Source organism: Scyliorhinus torazame, chromosome 5, assembly GCF_047496885.1.
Source record: "Scyliorhinus torazame isolate Kashiwa2021f chromosome 5, sScyTor2.1, whole genome shotgun sequence".
In the NCBI taxonomy this organism is placed as follows: Eukaryota; Metazoa; Chordata; class Chondrichthyes; order Carcharhiniformes; family Scyliorhinidae; genus Scyliorhinus; species Scyliorhinus torazame.
In genome coordinates, this window is record NC_092711.1 from 221373915 (window position 1) to 221393459 (window position 19545).

The 19545-nt window shown below is 48.3% G+C and overlaps 1 protein-coding gene across 3 annotated transcripts in view; it reads right to left on the reverse strand.

Moving 5' to 3' along the window:
* Positions 1-3807: 3807 nt before the first annotated feature.
* lpar4 (lysophosphatidic acid receptor 4) overlaps positions 3808-19545 on the reverse strand; it is a 47717-nt gene continuing 31979 nt past the window's right edge. For all 3 annotated transcript variants that reach the window (XM_072505155.1, XM_072505156.1, XM_072505157.1), the window contains one exon: positions 3808-7110. In XM_072505155.1, coding sequence (XP_072361256.1) covers positions 5907-6956 — 1050 coding nt within the window. In that variant the 5' untranslated portion in view covers positions 6957-7110 and the 3' untranslated portion in view covers positions 3808-5906. The remainder of the gene's footprint in view (positions 7111-19545) is intronic.

The following is a 19545-nucleotide window of genomic DNA, read 5'->3' on the forward strand; positions in this document are numbered from 1 at the left end:
GGCTGACCGACTCTCTTATGGACTGACCTGATTAACGGTGCTCCCCTGTATGCTTCATCCGATGAGGGTGTTTATGTAGTTATATTGCGTACCTTGTATTGCCCCGTTATGTATTTTCTTTTCTTTTCATTGTACCTCGGTACATGTGGCAATAAACAAATCCAAATCCATCCAAATACAACTGCAGAAAGTGGAATTCCGACTTCTGGTGGCGCCCTCGAGGAAGCAGGTCGCAGGTCGGATTGCTCCCGCCCGCGATGGGCAAACGGACCTGTTTCAAAGGATTTGTTCGGGATCTGGCGACCTGAATCGGTGGAGGAGACGAAGGGAAGAGGTTTTCCCCCCGGGGTATGGACAGTTGGACCAGAAGTGGTCGAGTGGAGCGGCAAGGATTGAAGCGGGAGCAGCGGGGACCCCAGACCAGGCGGCGAAGCATGGCAGACGGCAGGGACCAGGGAGCGGAGGCTCACTGGCCAAGGGAGCAACAGATGGAGTTTTTCAGGAATTGCTTCACCGAACTGAAGAGGGACACTTTGGACCCGATGAGGGCGGTAATGGATCGAATGGTCGAGGCGCAGGCGGTCCAAGAGAAGGCGCTCAGGGAGGTCGAGGTGAAGCCCTCCAGCCAGGCGGACACGGTAATGGAGCTGGAGCATGAGGTGGAGGAGCTGAACTCCCGCCAGAGGAGGATGCAGGAGCAGCTTGAAGAGCTGGGGAATAGAGCCAGGAAGCAGAACCTGAGGATCGTTGGCCTCCCCGAGGGCTGCGAAGGATCGGATGCGGGTGCATACGTGATGGGTATGCTCGAGGCGCTGATGGGACCGGAGGCCTTCCCTCGACCCCTGGAGTTGGATGGGGCGCATAGAGCCCCCGCAAGGAAGCCCAGGACGGGCGACCGACCGAGGGCCTTGGTGGTCCGCTTTCACCGGCTTGCTGTCAGGGATCGTGTGCTGCGATGGGCCAAAGCGGAGAGGAGCAGCAGATGGGAGAACTGCGAGGTACGCATCTACCAGGACTTGGGAACGGAGCTGGCCAAGAGGCGTGCAGGATTCATCAAGGTAAAGGCAACCCTCTACAAAAAGTAGGTGAGGTTTGGAATGCTGTATCCTGCGAAGCTTTGGGTCATGTTTGAGGAACTTCATCACTACTTGGAGGCACCAGAACAGATTTGGGCTTTCATTAAAGATAAGAAGCTGGACTTGAACTAACGGGCACTTAGTTTTTTCAGTGCTCTACAGTGGCGGCGGTCTGTTAACCTAACTGGCTCTGACTAGGAATGGACTTTTATTAAAAGAAGCTGGACTTGAACTAAAGGACTCTGGGCTCACAGAGCTTTTGTGTGGCGGCGGTCTGTTAAAGTATCCTGTACTGTAATGTTTAATCTAAGATTGTTTTCAGCCTGGACAGAGAGCGGGGGCTGGAGGGCGCACTGCTTAGGGTGATTTTGGGAGATTGCAACGACAGGGGGTGGGGGGGGGGGGAGAGAGAGAGAGAGAGAGAGAGAAAGAGAGGGGCCCTGCAAAGGGGGCCCTGCACTTGGTATCTTTTGGCGGGAGATCGGGGCCTCTGTTGGGGGGGATGGGCTAGGGTCCGGTTAAAGGACTTGAAAGGGCACGGGGAGATACAATCAGGTTAATGGGTCCTTGGTGTGTGGGGGGAGGGCCCGAGCGCTCGGGCGGGAGACAGTCAGGCGCCAAGGGCAGGGGTCAGTGTAGGTCAGGGGGCACCAGGGAGAGTAGGAGAAGGGGCAGGCTAGGGCCAAGCGCAGGGCTGACCTGGCAGGTCAAGCCTCGGGGGTGGGGGGGGGCAGCCGGGCAGGAGAGCAGAGAAGACTTAAGTGGGCAAGGGGGGGGGGGGGGGGGGGGGATCAGGGATCTCCCGGGGGAGAAAGTCGCTTGCAGGGACCAGCGTAGGAAACCAACAGCAGCAGCACCCGGGGGGGTGGGGGGGGTTAGAGCCACATTAGTTTAGTTGAACACGTGGGGCATGGGCAAACAGAGCTGATAGGGGAAGTGCCTTATTAATATGTTTATTCTTTCCCACTGTTCGTTTTCAATATGTTAAGGCTTTTTGCATATGGGCCTTCTTTTTTCTCTGTAAATGCTACAAATTAGTTTTAAATAAAAAATTTCCAAAAAAAAGAGACAAAAAAAAAAGTGGAATTCCCGCCAATATAAATTTGCAGCCATTTTGTTTGTGTGCGGGTGAATGAGTTTATGACTGGGATTGTCCGGCCCCGCCGTGGCGATTTCCCCCATGTCGGATGTGGCGAGCCATTGAAATCTCCGCGGACTTCGGCGGGTCCGGAAGATCCTGCAGCGAGAGAGGCTGGAAGATCCAGCTCCATGTGTCTCTCTTTTCTCTTTGATCATTTGGACGACAGAAAGTCTATCCTGCTAAACATTAGAAATCATTGAAGTTGTGAGGGGGATGGTCAGTTGAAGATTTGAAAATTGAGATTCGAAAAATATTCTGTCAGCTAAGGGTTACTGTGGTACCCTCAATAACGACGCTTAGAGTGTAAACGGTAAAGAAGGCTTTATTCCTCAGTCCCCAAATCGTTTTACTGGCGACAGCAGCTGCATTTTGAGAGGCTCCTCCTGAGAGACAGAACCCAGTGGGTTGAGGCAGGCTTGTGACTTGAAGCAAGAGACAGGTGTGTTGCAAGCAGAGGAAGTTGCTGAATTTTATCAGAACAATCTTATTTTCTGTTCTGTGCTGAGACTAAGGGGGTGGGTGGGAGGGCGAAATTGCGGCTACAGCCTGACCCAGCTGCAGTACAGCATCACATTAGCATCCAGATTATATCAATCGCTAACTCTGGGTCTAAATAAACACAAACTGTTCTTTTAGAGGACAGCTGCTCTTGCTCAACTAGACACTGAAACAATCTCCCATCTGTCCATTCTTACCCTACTGTTACTGATCTCAGAGAGCTCGATTAACGGTGTCTGGTAACATCCTATTTCCCTCATGAGTGCTTAGTTTCAATTTTATGCTTACCAGTTTCCAGAGTTGGGACAGTAAAAATGTACATCGATAGCAATCTAGTGCTGGATGCCCAAAAGCTAGCAAATGTATTACATTATGAAATAATACAATACTACATTCATTCAGTCTACTGCCTAATGCCTCTTAATCACGGAGAATCTATTGCAGGAACTGCACCTATCACTTGACTGCCTCGCCAGCCTGCAAGGTTAACAGTGTGTGTCTTGGCCTTCAACCTCATTCCCAGCTTGTAATTTTACTCCAATTAGTCAAGTCTGTGTATCCATGACCAGGATGTCATCCAATCATACACAGGCATATTTTGTCAATCAATTTCTTCCAAAAGCGAGCCTCACTTTTTTGTCAGTAAAATCCATTATGTAACCTAAGCACTGAAAAGGTCCATTAAGAAGTGTAAGGAAATGGGACTATCCACAGTTGTTCAGACAGTGAACTTGGATCTATTATCCTTAACAGCTCTATGTAAAGCCGCCATGGTCCCAGATGACCGTAGGCCGCTTTCCCCTTTAAGGGGGAAGAGCTGACTGGTGGTGATTTAACCTGAGGATCGCCACTCCTCAGATGAGGGGCTAGGTAACGGAATTGAACCCGCGCTGCTGGTCTCGCTTTAACTTACTTTACAATACAGCTCTATGTACGGGACAGCTCTATGTACATGTGTAGTGATATGTTTGGAAGCAATTGGTACGGATCACGTATCCAGATAGTAAATGCTCAAAATTAGTGACGAGATGATATAGATTACACTTGACACAAAATTTGCAAATACACTTAGTTAAGGCAGGCTGCAATCACTTAAATGCAAATTTATTTTAATTATGTTAAGTGCAGTCACACACAAATAAGTAAAGCAACATTTCATTTAAATAGTACAGCAGCTCTACTTCTGAACAGAATGACTTGTTACCAACACAGAATAGTGACTCTCAAGCTTCAGATTCTATATGTAATTCATTTGTTGTCTAGTCTTCTCCATCCCATCAAAATAACTGTGGCCTTAAAGGCTTAGAAATTTCTTTTGAACTTCTGCTATATTTTTCTCCTCAAGGTTTTGAAGCCCTCTAGTTTCATTACATCCTTGATATTTGTCAGAGAAGACAATAGGTGCGATCTAACGGAAACGTTTCGAAAAGTGTCATTTGTGGCGGGTTTTGCTGGGAGTTTACTTCCGGCTCTCTCGGCGAATTCCCCACCGCTATCTAACCACACTTGGTCACTTTTTTGGGGCCCTGTAGAGTTTCTCGCTGGGATAGTCCACATTTAAGAATTATTTTCATGACTGGGGAGCTGAACTTACTGATCCAGACTGGCTCCTCTATTGGGCCACTATTTATGAAAGGGTGCCCTGATCTCTAAGTGGGCTTGAGGGTCACCCTACACACGGACAATGTCTCCCCCCCCCCCCCCCCCATTACACACACACACACACATGGACACTACCTCACACACCCCTAAGTGAGGACACCTCGCTAAGGCGTAGCTGAGGGCTCCCCCTTTTCAGGCCTTCCTTGCCACCCCCTCTCCATTCCAGGACTCCCACTCTTCACCCCTACCATCCAGAGACCCCTTCATACCCACTCTGCACCCCCAACCCTCTTTTCAGGGCATGACCTCCTCAAGCCCTGACCCATGGCCATGCCAACCTGGGTGGCAGTGCCAAGGTGGCATTTCCAAAGTGCCCGTGAGCATGGGGGAGGGCCAGGGGGGCCACCCTGCCCTGTCCCTGATCACCCAGGGGCCACCAATAGCTTGGGAGACTTCCCAGATACCGCTCCATCTGCTCCACATTTGTGTGGACCAGTACTGAACGGCACCTGGCTGGGGACTCCCTGAGGAGGCCGTTAGATGCCGGGAGCCCGATTGATCTCGGGTGAGTACTCCTAAGCTAGTTTTAAACCTACTTAGGCATGCAAGGCTTGGTCCTGCCCATTGTGGGCAGGATCCTGATTGAGAAGCCTCGTGAGGTCTGGGTAGATCTCGCGAGGCATAATGGCTGTGGGGGAAGCCCGCAGGAGGCCTCTCCTGGTACCTCCTGGCTGCGTTGCGCTCCACTTGGGTGCAACACGGCCAGTGGATTGCACGCAATGTGTCAAAAGTGTGGTGGCCAATGCTCTAAAGTCCTTCTTTGAATATTAACATGATTCATGTCAGGGGCCCATCAGTGCAGATGGAGATTACTGCTGATTTTAAAGCAGGAATTAATTGAAAGACTTGGTAAAGTATTTGAGTTAGAAACTAGGTGCCAGAACCGCAAAAGCCAAAACTGGCACAATTTGGTTAAATATTCAATTTACCATAAGGGGCTGGTTTAGCACAGGGCTAAAGAGCTGGCTTTTAACGCAGTCCAAGGCAGGCCAGCGGCACGGTTCAATTCCCGTACCAGCCTCCCCGAACAGGCGCCGGAATGTGGCGACTGGGGGCTTTTCACAGTAACTTCATTTGAAGCCTATTTGTGACAATAAGCGAATTTCATTTCGTTTCATTCTTTTACAACTAAATGACGGAATGGATGCCCAGTTCGTGGACATCAAAAAAAAAGCAATACGGCGTACAGTGAGATTACACATCATCGGTTTTAACTGACATTTCAGAATTAATAAAGGGAATTTCTCTTCATTATGGCCATGAAAGCTTGTGAGTGAACCATACTAGTGGTAAGTGTGTCTGCTCGACGTACAGCAGTGCAAAATCCTGCTACTGGAGAATCATTGCAATCAGTGGCTGTTTTTGTTCTAGCAAGGTACTGCATTCTATTCAGCGTGTGGCAACATACGTCATCTCCAGCACTTCCCTTCTGAAATCCTGGAGCATTACCTCGCAGAGCATACATTGTGGATCAGGTGTGGTCTTAAAAAGTCCTGAAGCCAATCTTTCTCTCACTCAGGTACACAAGCTTAAAACTGAGATTCCAATTGAATATTGGCTCCGTTCCGATTGACAGAACCCACTGCTCCCTCTGCCGTTGGCTCCCCCTTGACCGTTAGGGGTGTTTCGCTTTTAAAAATGGAATCAAGCTTGCTGCGGGGCCTGATGTTGAAATACTTCTGAAAGGACTCTGATGTAAAGTAATAAACAAAGGGGTCGAGGCAGCAATTTGTGGTGGCCAGGCACAAAGTGATCGGGTACATGATCTTGGCCAACCTCTCCAAGGAGCAATTTGCAATTGCCTGCGAGCGCACAAGGGCATAGATAAATAGGATGGAGTTGTAGGGCACAAAACATATTATGAAAATGGACAAGTGCACAATGATCATCTTGAGCACCCTTTCTTTGTTGGCCCCAATTGGAGACAACGTCTCTGGTTTTCTCAGCGTCCTCAGCACCAACGAGGAGCAGGTCAGGTTCAACAGCAAGGGAATAAGAAATCCAACTATTTCAATGAATATGGTGATCTTGGACAGGTAGGTTTTCCAGGTGTCTTTGGAGAAGCCTTCAAAGCACGTCGTGCTGGAGTTATCCCCCCTGTTGTTGGTGGTGGAGAACAGAGATGCAGAGATTCCCCCACTGAGAACAAGGAGCCACACCCCGGCGCAGATTATGCTGGTGTTTCGCCTTGTCCTGATGGTCCGAGACCTGAACGGGTAAACTATGGCCAGGAATCGGTCGACGCTGATGCAGGTGAGAAACAGCATGCTCCCGTATATGTTTGTGAGGAACGCCGTCCCAGAAACCTTGCATAGCCCGTCGCCAAACGGCCAGTGCCGATTGATGTTGTAAAAAATCTTGAAGGGCAGCGTGAAGACGAAGAGGAGGTCAGACACCGCGAGATTGGTCATAAATATCGTCGTTTCATTCCGCATCTTCATTTTGCAGCTGAAGAAGTACAGGGAGGTACAGTTAGTGAGCAACCCGAGAATGAACACAATGCTGTACACAGTGCAGTACAGGGTGTACTTGAACGAATCATTGGTGAAGCACGTAGGGTTCTGGCTGTCGTTCCCCATGCCTCGTTGGTGTGCGCGTTGTACAGGAGCAGGTGAGAGTTGGGAAACAGTAGATTTCAGCACACAATCAATTGTGGCAGGAGTCACGTCCAAGGTTTCCTGATATGCTGTTGCCTTTGCACCATAGTTTACAGTCTGTACCGCTGATCTATGCCTGCAGAGATAAAAACAAAACATAAACAACTTGAGAAAATGGAAGTTGCCGCTCCTTTTAAAAAGCATTGCACTTCCCCAGTATTAAATTGCATAATTTCTGACCTTCCTTGAAAAACTGCTGTACAAGTTCCTGTAAAAAAATAAACAGTACAAAGGAAATGGCAGTGAGTATTAACCTCCTTTTTTACCTCCAAAGGTCTTCTGTTGTGTCATATTTTTAAAAAAAATTAATTTAAAGGATGTGGGCGTCGCCGATTAAGCTAGCATTTATTGCCCATCCCTAGTTGCCCTTCAGAAGGTGGTGGTGAGTTGCCTTATTCAACCGCTGCAGTAAAGTGTAGGTACACCCACTGTACTGTTAGGGAAAGAGTTCCAGGATGATGTGTTGGGTGTTCTGGATCACATACAGGTCACCAACACTTGAAGTAGTGCAACACTATTTTATTAAAAGGTTAACTATTTAAACATACTTGAACTGTCTGTAAATACGATACTAGCTTTAACTAAAGACCTTTGCCTTGTCCTAACCAGTTGATGCACTCAGCACATGGTGAATGTCTGTGTTGCAGGCTGTGAGCTCTGTGCTCCTAGCTAGCTGCTACTCGAATGAGCGGGAACTCTGATGCCCCCTGTCTTTATAGTGCGTGTGCTCTCACTGGTGATTGGCTGCGGTGTTCTGTATGTTGATTGGTCCCACTGTGTGTCCATCAATGTGTGTCTGCACCATGATATACTGGTGTATATTATGACACAGGATACAAGGCTGTACAACACTTCCTGAGGAAATGATGCCTCATTTGTTCGACAGTTGGATTTTGCTTTTTGCCAAATGGTTAAATGTTTCAAATCAGCTCTATATTATTACTAATATAACTCATAACAGCTGGCTCCGTTTAATCCAGTCACTTGATTTGAATTATCTGCTGCTTCCTTTGGACATTTTGCTGTGCTGCTGGTATTTCATTTGAATGATTCAATAGTAGGATTTTATTTTCAAAGTGTAGGAGGCAATTAGCATTAATAGCTTGCCAAGGGAAGGGATGCATCAGGAATGGCTTCTCCTGCGCTGTCACAGTATCTTTGGCAGAAGCCACAGCAGCTCAGCAGGTCAAACCCAAAGGAAATTCCTGGTGTAGTACTGTATTTAAACAAGAAGGGAAGAACTTGATTTAACCTATAGATAGATTTACACGCTACATTTAATAATACTGAGAAGCCAAGCAGTTTAAGGATTCTGGCTTTCTCCAAAGGGAGAAATTGATTGCATTTATATTGTGTCTTTCATAGACTTTGCACAATCCAAAACACTTTATGAACAACAAACTTTTGAAGTTAAGACAGACACTGTTGTAACGTACCAAAACTAGTCACGATACACTTAAAAATGGAAAATTGTAATATTTAATACTAGCAGAGATCTGCAAAACATTTTCTATCAAATTAGTATCTTTATTGTAACAATAAATACAGGATTTCTCTTTATTCTTTCACCAAAGACTTGATAATTAACATTACACTCTGGAAAAAGCTGCATAAAGCTGTCCGTGTGTAAAAAAAACAGGCCTAGGAATATAAATAGGAATTGCGTTGTGTGTCTGACCTTGTGACTTGTATAGTTTGGAATATGAACGTTTAATGGAGAACTATTGTCTCCAGAGTTGAAAAAGCAGGTTTACATCTGTTGGGCTCAACATTATTCGAGAAATGGACACACTGGGCGCTATTCTCCACCCCCCCCCACGGCGAGTGGGAGAATCGCCGGGGCGCCGCACGAATCGCGCCACGGCGCCCCGACCCCCGCACGCAATTCTCCCACCCCCCAGAGACCAGCGGCACGCGATTTGCACCAGCGAGCAGTGATTCTCCGGCCGGATGGGCCTAGCGGCCGCTACGACACGAAAGGTTCCCGCCGGCGCCGGCCACCCCTGGTCACTGCCAGCGGGAACTCTGTGGGAATGTTGGGGGGGAGGGGGCCTGTGGGGGGGGGGGGGGGGCTCCTTCACCGGGGTGGCCTCCGATGGGGTCTGGCCCACGATCGGGGTCCACCGATCGGCGGGCCGGCCTCTCCCCCCCGTGCCTACCTCTTTCCGCGCGGCCCCAGAACACCGCCTCCATGTTGGTGAGAGGCCGGCGTGCGTGAGACGTTGCCCGCGCATGTGCAGGATGGCGCAGCCCAACTGCGCATGCGCAGGATTGGGCTGCCCCAACTGCGCATGCGCGGGATGGCGCGGTGCGGATGCTGGAGCGGCGTGAACCGCTCCAGCGCCGTGCTGGCCCCCATGGTCGTGTCCAGGCCCTGTTTGCGCCGTCGTGAAACGCTACGGCGTTCAAGATGGCGCGAACACTTGGCCTCAATATCGGAGAATCGCCCCCACTGTTCCCACAAACTGAATGAAATGAAACTCTGCCCATTAGAACCTACCATCACCTAAAACAGCTTCCAAACGGCTTGTTCCAAGATGCAAGGTCTGTTGTTCAAGACCTTGCTGGAATTAATGGAGGCAGGACCGGGTGACCCGAGGTCCTGCCCCCCCCTCCCCCCCCCATTTTTACAAGGGTGGGGGAAATCAACCCGCCCACACCAACGCAGGATGAAAGTGATAGTGTTGTGGGCTCAATATAAGTTTTAAGTTTTTGAATTTTCTTGGAGGAGGCCAAGGGTTTACACCAGACCAATGGAGGGTTTAACCAAGGGTTGGTGAAGGGAAGGGTTAAAAGATAAAGGAAATGTTCCCCCCCCCCCCTTTCCAGTTCACACTGCATCATGAAGTATATCTGTGTTCAGTAAGGTGATGGAGTTATTCCAGTGATACAGCTGGAAGATGAAATTACCACTCAAACAATGCCTTTGCAAGATTCTTAGTTCTGCCAACTGGAAAAAAGTTGTCAAGTAAAAGATCAACATTGTAAATGTGGATAAGTTTTCAGCTGAGTTTATCTAATGAATAAAAAGAGTATTTCACATTTTCAAAAGGACAGCCTAGTATGACAACCAAGTGTATTTTTTCCCCATTGATTTTATGTATTCAGTTGACCATCCATTGAGGTAGCAAGGCTGGAAGTCTGTTAACTTAGGGAGTTTTATGGGCAATTTAATGGTTTTCAACTGTTACAATAAGTGGAAAATGTGCTAGGAGGGCAAAGCTAAGATGGTGAGGGGAGTGAAGGGTTGAGGGGAAGTTTAAAAAGTGGTCAGAAAGTTCAACTGTATATAGCAGAGCTGCTGGTGCTTCGGGAGCACTGTGCCGATGCTTTTTGGTTACAGAGGTAGGCCTTTTAATTTGCCAGTGCAGGACTAGGCACGCCTCCACCCCCACCTCCAGGCCAATCAGGGGATGAAACCCTGGAGGATTCCACCTGCCGTAAATCTCAAGACTGGGGGAAGGGGGGTGGAGGTGAAATCACGATGAAGGGCCAATTCATATCTCCCGGTTTCCACCTCCAACATGAAAATCCAGCCCCTTGGCCAGGATTTACCTATTTGAGTTCACCCCTTGCTCATCCAAAACTCTATTCACTGCAGCGGGAACAGAGAAACCCGTTGACGTGGATGGACGGAGAATTCCGGCCCTAGTTTTTGTTTAGGTTTCGAGTTTTGTAGCAACATTATTACTGCTCCTTCCTTAGTTTAAGTGTGTTTTGGTGGCATGCTCATTCGAGTTAGGCGGCGTAGAAACTTGTACAGAATCTCTGAAGGGTATGGGTCTTCTTCAGCAACAGAATCAACACTGACTGTTTTTCTAACATTTTTTCATTTAAATCTACTGAATCTTCATTGTCAGCACACAAAGAGATTTGGAATAACAAGTTAAACCAAAGAATTGTCCCTGCCATTTTGCCACACCTAACCAATTCCATCATCTCATCCATCTATCCCATGCCCTACTCTTATGCCATGCCTCTCATCCTATCCCCATCGCGTTTATTCCATCCCTCCCATGTAACAACCTATCCCATCCCTCATGGAAACACCCTCCGGCCACAATTACTTTTGTTATTGGATTTCCCATGTAGCCATAGAAATATTAAATATGCTGTATCAAGGGTGAAACAAAACAAGAAAAATCAGTAAAACGGGGAAATAAGATTACTGATCTGAACTGGTCTTTTATACTTAAAATGGAACACCAGTAAAGCAGGGAAATAAGAATACTGGGTCAAACTTTTTTTTGCCTTCTGTGTCTGACTTGCTTGCTGAGGAAGCCCGTTTGCAGACATAACACACCAAGGGCAGGTTATATTGTTCACTGAGATTTCCGCCCCTCAGTGAGAGAAAGTCCTGCTCTCAGGAGTTACTGACCAATCTGACTGGCTGCCAGATCCATCAATCCTGGCAGCACCAGAGCTCAGTAGTGGACACTGCTTGTTTGAGAAGCTGTTTGTCACGAGGGGGTGGGGAAAATGTGTTTGGGGAGTTTGTTCCCCGAATTGTTTATGTTTTGTAACCTTTTGTATAAGTTTGGAAAAAAATATATTAAAAAAAAAGAGACAGCCCACTGATTATGGGGAGTTCCGGTCAGGAAATTCAGAGACGCGTCTGTGGAATCCTGCTCAATGCAGTGGAAGCCAGGAGGAGCATCCTCTACCCAGAGGATGGAAGGAGGGCAGCAAACCGTCTGACCAACCCAGCATGGGAGGGAGGAAGTCTCCAGGGTGGTCAGTGCCCACAGCTTCCATCAGAGGACTACCCTGCAGTGCAAGAACTAGATCATGGGTGCGATCTACAGGCCACGTCCCATCCGATCAGGAGCGCCACCCGGCTGGTAGATGCCAGGAGAAACTTCACGCAGGCTTCCTGACAGCCGTTGTGCCTTGCGAGATCTAACCAGGTCTCGCGAGGTGTCGTGATCTGGTGCCACCCAAAATGGGCACGACCCAGTCTTGCACGTTGACACTGGATCTAACCTGCTCCTGGCATGTATCGGCCTCCCCAGGGAGACCTCAGCCAGGCGCCAGTTAGTACTGGTCCACAGTAACCTGGACTAGGCAGAACGGCACCGGGATGCGGGGGTGGGACATTGGAGCCCCCTGGGTGGACAGGGCAGGGTGGCCCCCTGCCTCTCCCTGGCACCTTGGCACTGCCACCATGGCACATCCAAGGTACCCAGATGCCACTGCCATGTTGAAAGGAGCACTACCAGGGTCAAGACCCTCAGTGACCCCATAGCGGGGTGTTCTCACTTGTGGGGTGGTGCCCATGTATGTGTGGGGTCACATTGCCCTTGGGTGGTGGGTGTGTGGGACCCTCAATCACTTAGAGGTGTGGGCACTGTTTCAAAATGGTAGCCTGATCTCGGAGCAGCTGGTCTGAATAGTGAATTCAGCTCCCCAGTGAAGAAAATAATTTTAAGGGCACGATTGAACCAGATAGGAACTTTGTCCCATAGCGAGCACATTTAGCGCTTGTTTCCCGGCACTTGCAGTTCCGAGAAGTACAACGCAATCTAACGCGACTCCGGTTAGAGGGCCTCAGTGGGGAACGCACGGCCGAGGCTGCAGTTAGTCCCATTTCCAACATGGGGAGCCCCGCTCGCCAAAACTCCTCAGTGCAAGGAGAGATAAGGACAGCATTTAAAAACGGCATCCCGATCTCGAGACCCCAACATGACCCCCAAAACCACCTCCCGCCCCAACTCACTAAGGGGGGGGGTCACCAGAGCCCCTCTCTCCCCCCCCCCCCCACAACTCAGCCCGATCACCGCCGCACAAATGCCAGCTTGGCACCTTGCCGCAGCTATCTGGCAATGCCACCTTGGCACCATTGTAGTGCCAGGTTGGCATCTAGGTGGCACTGCCAGGTCACCAGGCTGGCATTCCCAAGGAGCCCAGGTAGCACCAGCTGTGCCAGGGTACCATGCTGCCCAGAGGGCATGCACCTGGGGGCCTCCAACTCCCTGGGAAGCTGCCACGAGTTCCATTTCATCTGTTCCCTATTGTGGAGACCAGTAATGAACAGCACTCACCCAAGGTCTGCAAGGCAAAATGGACAGATCCCAACGCCTTGATTACCTCAGGGAACTGCACATTACAGTAGCTGTCTCGTTCCAATATGCAGATTTCCCAAAATGTCATCCCGCTCACAAGGGGACTAGGTCACCTCCCAATGTCTCGTGAGTCATGGCGAGCCGCGTAGATCCTGGGAGCGGGTCTCCCAGCAGTTACCGGCCATGTTGCACCGCGGCGCTTTTTCCTCCCAGTGTGGGCTAGCTGGGAGAGAAATTCCCCAAGACCCAAGAAGTGTGGTTAGATAGGAGTGGGAAGTCAGCGACAGAACCGGGGAGGAACTCCTGGCCAAACCTGTCTGAAATCTTTCCGTTAGATCGCGGCCATTGATTTAATTCGCTCCATCAGGATAAGTGAACCCTCCACTGCTCACACTCACCTACTGAATGGCAGAGAGGACATGGGCCTCGGTGTCAAGGACACCATCTTGTGCAGCTCATGCAAACAAGAGCTACTCAATGTGATGAGGTGATGCCTCACGGCCCCACAGCTAGTTTGCAGGTGGAGGGTCCCACAGTGGGTCGCTGACCCTTCCATAAAAGTTCAGATGCTGTCAGAGAGAAGGGAGGGGGGGGCAGGAACTAGCAAGTGTTGCTAATGTGTTGCTATATGGAGCCTTATCCTCCCTATATGTCTGGGCTCACTGGTCTGGAGGGCGCTGCCCCAGAAACATTCTGGACAACCTGCAGTGCATCAATTACCCTCACACACAATCCAGTGGGTTGTTTGTTAAACTGCAAGTATGAGAAAGATACCTCAGGAAGTTCAAGGAATGGGCAGCCCAGCTGGCAGGAGAAGGGAAGTCGGAGGCAGCCTCCATCCAGTACCCAAGGGTTGTGTTCCTCCATGTTGGAGGGTGCTCATGCAGTCACTCACTCTCTCACTCGCAGATGCAAGGGAAGAACAGGAAGCATTCTTTTGGAATAAGCATGTCGCCTGGTTTGAGATGCCAACTTACCAAATACTTACAATTATTACGAGATCTTGGTTTGCTGGTAACATTTTCCACGTCTGACGGCATCAAAAAAAAAAAATCAGCTAATCGAAAATTGACTGCAACATTTAGAACTTACGGATCAAAGATGAAGAAAAACCGTGCCCCGTGGCCAGGTACGTGACTGTCAGCAAACTATTTCCGTACTCCCTCTCTCTCTCCCTCAGCAGCCACAGCGCCTGTTTCACAATTTTTAAATGCACAAGCGAACCTCACCGGTGGGAATTCGCTCCAGTGGAGGTGGAGCATCACAGAGGTCCAGGAGAATACCGGTTCAGGCCCGTTAATGATATGCAAACGGCGTTTACTGTACGTGCGTTCTGGACGGACGCTGCTGTCGAGGTACCTGAGAAATGTGATTTGGCGTGAAATTTGCGCCCGCACGATTTTGGAATCAAAACCAAATCTCCGCCCAATCACGTTTCCCGATTCCGGCATGAGCCGCCCATGCTCTTTCCTTGTCTCAAGAAAACCTTATTTTGATTGTCTTCTTATTGCTCACAGCTTAAATAGTAAACTATACTCAAGATTTGGAAAAGTGCATACCCTCATGAAAAATAAACTTAAATCCTTTTTCTTGTGACTAACCAAGGAGGTTGGAAAGTAGTGGAAAGCCACTTCACCCCTTCTCACCTGCTCATAACTCATTTCACTCACTTGGTAATCCCATTTGAGATTCACTTTGAATCTAGATTCCTGACAGTTCAATGCAGGCTTGTTCTTCAATCTGAGCATCGTCAAAGTTGATGGGAGGGACGTTAAGAGGATTGCACAAACAAATATTCAATAATAAAGGGGCAGGAGGATGAAATAATAATTTCAAAGATTTCCATAGATTCCATACAGTGCAGAAGGACAGCCATTCGGCCCATTATATCTGCACAGACCCTCCAATAACTAGGCCCAGTCCCTGCCTACCTCCGTAACCCCACCGAACCTGCACATCTTTGTACACTGTTGCACCCGGAGAAAGCCACGCAGACATGGGGAGAACAGTCACCCGAGGCCAGAATCGAACCTGGTTCCTGGTACCCAGTGTGCCGCCCCATAAAAAAGGACTCTTGGCTGAACAGACATGAGGTTTGCTGCAGATTCTTGAATTAATGAGATTTGATTCAAACCCATTTTGACTGCGCCTCAAGAATCTCTCGTCCTGAAACATGATTATATGCTGTAACTAAGTACCAGCTTGATGAGCATTTTTGGCATGTAGCTGAGTCTGTCCATCAATCTGCACAAATGTGGCATTGAATTTTTTTTTGTATTTTTCCATAACAAATATAATTATTCCTTTCATTTTCCTTTTTTTAAATCGAAAACTTGAATGAGTCAACTCAATTCGCCAATTCCCCCCCCGGTCCCGCCAACTTCACGATTTAATTTACGCCTCCCAGAAGAAATCTTATTCATTCACCATCTACTTCAATCAATCAAATCCATAGGGTGGTGTGTGGGAGGGAGGCAAAATCTAAACAAAAACCTTTTGAAGACACTCAGCATTTGCTTAGATGACAGGAAATGTGCTCATGACAGGGTCAGACACGTTCAATAAAGATTGATCGATCGGAGACCTCACTTTTAGAGCTCTCACCCAAAACTGCAGCTTCAGCTAAAAAAAAAGACAACTTCATTATTGCACCCCACAAACATATAATGCTGTGTCTGATTGTTTAAGAGCTTATAATCACGCAAATTATTTTCCAGTGTCTTCTCTTAAAAACTCCAACCCAGAAGGAAAAAAAACAGTTCAGACCACTATTCTTATTTCCCAGTTTTTACTGTTTTTTCCTTTTGGGAAAACAATGATTTCTTTAAGAGACAATTTACAATTGGCTTGTTCCTATGTCACACACAGGTATTTTGATAATTGCTCAGCAAATGAACTGAGAAGTTCAGAACATCGCTGACTTGTTACAGAGTAGCAATGAATAAACACTATAATTTTGTAGTATCGACTTCCACTAAATATACAAGTGGACGTGACTATCTCTTAATCTATGATGTTCTGCTACTTCCTATTGCACTTACAGACCATCTGGACCAACATCTCCTGGGATTGTGATGTTGGGCCATTTAAAATCCATTAAGCTTGCAGGAGCAAGAAGGGACGAGGATGGCTTCGAACACATTCTTTCTATTTAACTCTTGACAGCAGTATTTCTTTGTTAAAAAGATGACCGCCTTAGACCAATCCAAACCTGACTAAATATAAATGAATTTAACACTTCCCTGCACTTTAACACGCTAACGTAACCCATGAAACTGAAAACTTATCTTTGCATTTTCAGCAATTTTGCTGGCAGATTTTGTTGAAGCTGAAGTCGGTATTTCATTGGCTGAAATTTTCTTACGGAACTCGTTTTCTTTTTGTCTCTTCGTTTCCCGTCAAGTGGGAGGGACATTGATGCTGAGGAAATGAAGAATTGGGCAGCACGGTGGCATTGTGGATAGCACAATTGCTTCACAGCTCCAGGGTCCCAGGTTCGATTCCGGCTTGGGTCACTGTCTGTGCGGAGTCTGCATATCCTCCCGGTGTGTGCGTGGGTTTCCTCCGGGTGCTCCGGTTTCCTCCTACAGTCCAAAGATGGCGGGTTAGGTGGATTGGCCATGATAGATTGCCCTTAGTATCCAAAATTGGCCTTAGTGTTGGGTTACTGGGTTATGGGGATAGGGTGGGTGAGTGGCCTTGGGTAAGGTGCTCTTTCCAAGAGCCGGTGCAGACTCGATGGGCCGAATGGCCTCCTTCTGCACTGTAAATTCTATGATCCTATGAATTGCTTTCTCGGCAACCTCTGTCAGCATCAAATCTACCCAGGTTGGCTTTAGCACCGGTAAGATGCACAGCAGAAGCACTGTATACTCTGCCAACAATGTCCCCCAAAACTAGCCTCTCGGAGGAGCATGGCCTACTGGAGCAGTTGGCAACTTTCCATTTCCCACACTACCCACCTGTGGCCTCCCCAGAATGAGGACTGCCAATTAGTAATAAATTAAGGCGCAGATTTTGTGCTGCAAGTGCAGGTTTGCATCGCAAATCGATTGAAGTTCAGGCACAAACATATTTTCCATTAGGCCCTGACAGCCAAAAGTGGAGAAAAACAACTTTCATTCTGTCAGTTTCATCCTAGATGTGGATCCAGCTCCAAGCCCTTGAACATTTGGACAGTGCTCTATTCCAAAAGAGACTTGTGCCATCTTTAAGACGTATGTAGAGATGGAATTCACTGATGCCAATTTGATTCGCTCTATTTGATATTAATGCAGCTGAAGGCAGCGGACACAGCAACAGCAGAGGCAATGATGCTGGGTCAATGTCCTGGAATTCCCTCCCAAACAACACCGAATGTATGCACATACACCACATGGACAGCAGCATTTCAAGAAGATAGTGCACCATCACCTCCTGAAAGGGCAATTAGAGATGGGTGATAAATGCTGACCTGGTCAGTGGTGCTCACATTCCATGGACAAATAAGTGGCGTCACCCATGAAAAATTAGAAGGGTAGTCAATCCACAAAAGAGAATTTCACTGGTGTAATCGCAAAGAGGTAGCAGAGTGCTCACTTGGATTATTGTGAATGTTCTGTTACAGTGAGTATAACACACAATAAAATGACATAGGCAGCCATTTAAACTATGCAAGTATATGTGACAGGAGGCTTGATAACTGGCAGAATGATTTTCCGCACAGTGATCCAGCATGTGCTGCTTGAAAAAGGTGATGGAGGCGGATTAGGTGGTAACTTTCAAAGGGAATACCTGTCAAAGAAGATTTTGCAGGGAATATGGAAACAGCAGGGAAGTGGTACTATTTAGGAAGCTCTTTCAAAGAGCTGGCATAACCACAATAGGCTGAATGGCCTCCTTTGTGAGAATGCTATGATTCTTATAGTCAGTGCACTGGGATCCATTGTTACTCTTGCTCTTGAAGGGAACTGGTTGGAAGATAGCCAGAGATGGCAGTTTACTGAACAAATACTTCCTTGACTTACAAACACTGATCTCTCCTCTGGCAGTGTATTTTAGCAATATTCCAGAACGAGACCTGGTCAAGGTGCATTTTGTAGTTGACCTGTACAGTTTTATTCTTTCACGTCAAACAGATCACAAAATGGATATGCTGCTTCCTACCTCTTTGTCCTCTCCCCTCTTCATGGGGTTGGTATTTTGAGGTGAAATGAAAATTGCCACAGTCCCATAGGACGCTCCTCCCTTTGACAGGGAGCGCTATTTTTTCTTGCGGAATAAAATCCCTACAGTGCAGGAGGTCATTCGGCCCATCGCATCTGAACCAACCAAGGCCTGACCTAGACCCACTCCCCCACCCCATCCCCATAATCCCTAACCTTTGGACACGAAGGGCAATTTAGCATGGCCACTTCACCTAACCTGCACATCTTTGGACTGTGGGAGGAAACCGAAGCAGACCATGGGGAGGAGGTGCAAACTCCACACAGTCACCAAGGCCAGAATTGAACCCAGGTCCATGGCACTCTGAGGCAGCGGTGCTAACCACTGTGCCACACTGAGGGCACCATATCTCAGGCAAGGGAAAGTTTGAGAAGGTGGGGCCCTCGTGGATAACCTCAACGGGAATTGAACCTGCGCTGTTGACGACACTCCACATCACAAATCAGCCATCCAACCAACTGAGCGAAGGTACATTTACACCAGTGCTCAATCCAATAATTAGCCCAGATGGTTATTCCCGATATAGGAATCTAGGCAGGGATTGCCAGATGGCCATTAATCAATGTCAAGCATTGCAGTTAGATATGGGTCACATCTCATTTAAGGTCCACGGAGATAGACTTTAAAGTGGGGAATCCTGGCTGATGTGGCCTTCTCCAGGCCGAGAGTACTAAGACTCCTGTGGTGCCATTGTCTTCCATGTTGAGATCTGCTAACTCACTCCAAAGAGGATAGTGCAGGGTGGCCCTCAGGCCCTCATCTTTTGGCACTGCCATGGAGCCCAGGGGGCCCTACCAAGCCAGCAGGAGCATCACCAGGGCGAGGGTGCCCAGGTGTCAGAATGGCACTGCCAAGGGTCAGGGCCCGACCAGGGGGAGGGGGGACATGCCAGCCCCTGGATCATATGTTCCCATTACAGGTGCAATCTCAACCCCTGCCTGTCTGCACCACCGACCAGTCATAACTCCCACTGCTGACCACGTACCCTCCACGCGGCTAAAGGATAATTGGCAAACGTAGTTAAGTGTGCAATTCTAAGCTACTAAGTGGATTCCAATGAGTGAACATGCCATGTTGCATGCAGAAGTTATCGCCTAGCATCCCATTCAGACTGTGATGTCGCGACACTGTGCCTGAACACTGTAGGGGGCAACACCATGGACATAGCGACCAACATACGAACATCCAAAGGCTGGGTCCTTGCATCGGGGACTTTCCGGCGATTGAGGTGGGTGTGCACTGGG